At 27.1% G+C, this 3,998-nt stretch overlaps 1 protein-coding gene across 2 annotated transcripts in view; it reads right to left on the bottom strand.

Moving 5' to 3' along the window:
* Positions 1–1,212: 1,212 nt before the first annotated feature.
* Positions 1,213–3,998, bottom strand: part of LOC100573076 (terminal uridylyltransferase Tailor) — a 14,638-nt gene continuing 11,852 nt past the window's right edge. Inside the window, exon 6 of one of the 2 annotated variants that reach the window (XM_003244582.4) lies at positions 1,213–2,844. In XM_003244582.4, coding sequence (XP_003244630.1) covers positions 2,438–2,844 — 407 coding nt within the window. In that variant the 3' untranslated portion in view covers positions 1,213–2,437. The remainder of the gene's footprint in view (positions 2,845–3,998) is intronic. The other variant, XM_003244581.4, reaches the window with a different exon arrangement.

Here is a 3,998-nt window from a genome sequence, read left to right on the forward strand (position 1 = left end):
AAAAAATATATAGAGAATTCTTCTCACACTGAGTCATCAGTAGATAATGTAGACGATGAGAACTTTTTAATATTTTCTTCTCAGGAACAATGTTTTGATTCCAGGGCTGATTTAGAAGTAGTTCAGTTTTTTAATAATAAAAATAAGGCATTAACATGTGTAGATAGTTACCCTACTATAAAAAAATTATTCATCAGATACAATACAAGTTTGCCATCATCAGCTCCAGTTAAAAGATTGTTTTCATTTGCTGGATTTATTCATGCTCCAAATAGAAGTAATTTATCGAACGCTAATTTTGAAAAATATTTATAGGTAATATTATTAAAATAATTTGTAAGTTATAGTACTAATAATATGGACAGTATGGTCAGTATGATTGACTCGTTTTTAATTGATTTTTAAAAACTAAAATTTTTTTAGGCCATCGCTTAAATATACTTATGTGACCATTAATGATCATTTAAAATTTAAATTATCAGAATATTCCTAACCTTAGTTGGCCTAACTATAGTAAATAATATAATATATAATATAACTAACCAAGATAATTTCAATTTTTGATGCAAATTGTGTTTTGTGCATTTAAAATAATATGTATACGTATATATGTAATATGTATAAGTAATTATTTAATGTATTGTAATTAATAAATAAAATATAATTTTAAATACTTGCATAGAATTGTAAACATATATTATATTAGCTTTAACATATTGTAAAAATACATTTTATCGACTGAAAACTATATTATTATTTTTACAAAAATTTAATAAATTATGTGTAACTTGTAACTTATAATGTACCTAACTAAGTTACATTAACTGTAACTTGTAACCAGTTACTCAGGATATGTATAACATGTAACTTGTAATCAGTTACCCAAAATTAAAGTAACACGTAACTTGTATCCAGTTACACTGTGTAGTGTAACTTGCCCATCCCTGAGTATACTATAATATATCTATGATAGTACCACGGTTTGTTGTTGATGTATAACGCGTTACCTGATGGATATTGTGATATGATTAATTTGGAATTTATTATTAATACCTATTATAGGTAAATTTTTTTTTTAATACTATAGATAAGTATACCTATATAGGTATGTCTATACCTAGACTGACAAACCGTCACCGCTCAGAATCGTTTTAAGTATACAATGATATATTGATATTATATTGAAATTTAATACCAATGTACCATCCATTATACATTTATAGGTATAGTGATCCACTTGTAACCTACTGTACATCAGAGCGACATCCACGTACACACTTTTTTATATACTGTAAATAGCGTATGATCAAAATTATGTCAAAAAAAAAATATGGTGACCTTATGAAGCAGAAGTCCATGTCACGCCTTATCAAACCTGGGTTTTCCGGTCACTACCACGGAGCTGTTTAAAATTAAATCATAGCATTGATTATACATTCAACCAAGTTAACTGTTTCTTGGGTTAGGCTAATAGGCTGAATATTTGACTAAATATTGAAAATAATATATAACGATCAGGGAATCTACTCAACGGTATCAGTGCAGGTAAAAAGGTACCCGGGAATCAACTAGTATGCAGCCGTTATTCCGGCGTCCAGATGCCCCCCAAACATCTGATGCCCGTTGCAAGGATGTAAAACCCTCCGTCAAATTTGACCTTGGCTCTAAAATCAAGGGTCTGTAATACAATAACGACTAACGAGGTTGTTGGGTTGCAGGGTACTAGGTGGGTTATCGCATGGAAAATTGGAAATTTTTTGTAAAATACAATCATTTAATCATTTAAATTGAAATTTGAACTCATGCTTCGGTAAATTTCGGTTAAAGAGCCATTTCGTGGTCAAAAGGTCAAAATGACTTTGAAAAATTATACCTTCACGACAAAAATGATATTGAAAATATGTGTTACTATTTCAAAAATATGAAGCTATATTGGGTATGCGCACAATAAGTGTTAAAAATTTGAAAATCGTCAATAAATGTGTATTTCAGTATTCTCTAGCTCCTCCTGAAAACCCGATTTCAATTTAAATCACTAGACAGAAATATTCCTCTGCACGGTTAATTTATCCCACAAAATATGTTGGTTAGATTAGTTCAAAATATAATATTGTTATTAATAAATACAATTAGTTAAAACTTAAAGCTATTAGGTAAAATAGGTAGATACACAAATATTATAGGCTAAACTAAAAATAAACTTATATTTTTTACTAGATTATCTAATAATTGCCAAATATTGAAATATAAAATACATAATTATTATAGACCATCCTTAGAATTAGAAACTTTATAATGAACAAAGTATAAGAATGTTATTGTATTAGGTATTGTAATATAACTATATATTTCATATTTGTTATTACAGGTACTTATGAACTTTGACCTGATAAAATATTATGAGATTTAATGAATTATTAGTACAATAGTACCTATTTCACATTGAGTTGGCAGATTTTGTACACAAATCTATAAATACATTCATATTTGTATCACTGAGCCAAGGAATAACATTGTTACATAATTTCAATGGGTTCTGCAGTTCGATTCTGTTGAAACTGCCAAAATTAGTGTTTATTAAAGTTTCACATTTTTCAAACTTCTCAGTCTGACATTGATAATTGTCTATGGCATTCACTTTAGTTATAAATGTTGAGTAAAATGTTTTTTTTGGAAGTATTTCACCAAGTACAGTACACAGCACATACTTTTGTAATATGATTGAGTTTGATTCTGAGTAAAATTCAAAAACATAACGAAGTAATTCCAATTTTGAAATACTTGATTTGGAAGACTTTTTCGGTTTTAATTGATCATAATTAAAACAAATACGTGTATCCCAACCTGATAAAAAAATATACGTACATATTATTATTTTTATTATTTATTTATCAATATTCGATGGATATATAAATATAATATATATAATGTAAATTGTAATTCTATATTATATTTATTACATATTATTTTTTACACATTTGCAGTCTTATAAATTATTTAATAATTGATACCATTACACATAATTGCACAATGTAGGTAATCAATGTTACTATAATATAACTATGATATTAGATAAGATATGATTCATCTAATTTAAATAGCAATCAAATATGATTATAAAATTTCGCTCACCTTAAATAACTCCTTAATTTATATATCTCACGGCTCACAATGTCATGGAGTTCAGATAAATATTTAAATTAAGTTATAAATATTATTAGATTAATCTTTATGTAGGTATGTGTATAATATAGTTAATAGCATTGGTTATAAATACTATAATATATTATAATAAACTATATTATAATAGGATAATATATTGTACATCAATAAATTAATAATTAATTATTATAGGAAAAACGTTAAATAGGTTATACCTAGGTAGATAGTCAGATAGTTACCTAGGCCGGGATAGGCACCAATATCTATTTTGTATTTAAATAAAAATACACGTGTGTCAGTTGTCAGTAGGTACTCAGTACACACAATCGAAGTAAATAGGTACTTAAATAAATATTTAACTTTGATTGGAATAAAAATATTAAAATCAAACTTGACTGGATTTTTGACTGTCGAATAATGCTTACCCACATTCAGTGCATTCAATAGTAGAGCGATAATAACTTAGAAAAACAATACCTATAGACTATAGGTAACAGTGTAACACATATTATAACAAAATCTAATAATATACCTATGTTTATTTTTCACTCAACAGACAACTCTAGTTCCAAGTTCCAACAATATACGTCACAACGATTTCCTCAATTTGCTTTCTGATAAAGTATTATGATTATTGATTTTTCACAACATGTACGACATGTACAAATCTTAGATCCTTATAATATTATATTATATTATGATCTAAGGTACAAATTGTATTTAGTTGATTAAGAGGACGTGATACCCGCATGCGTTGTCTCTGTCTTACAAATGTGCAACATAGCAAAATACTGTATAGAACCACTCTCTCGGTATTTATAGTAGAATCAAAATTC

This window comes from Acyrthosiphon pisum, chromosome A1 (assembly GCF_005508785.2).
Source record: "Acyrthosiphon pisum isolate AL4f chromosome A1, pea_aphid_22Mar2018_4r6ur, whole genome shotgun sequence".
NCBI lineage: Eukaryota > Metazoa > Arthropoda > Insecta > Hemiptera > Aphididae > Acyrthosiphon > Acyrthosiphon pisum.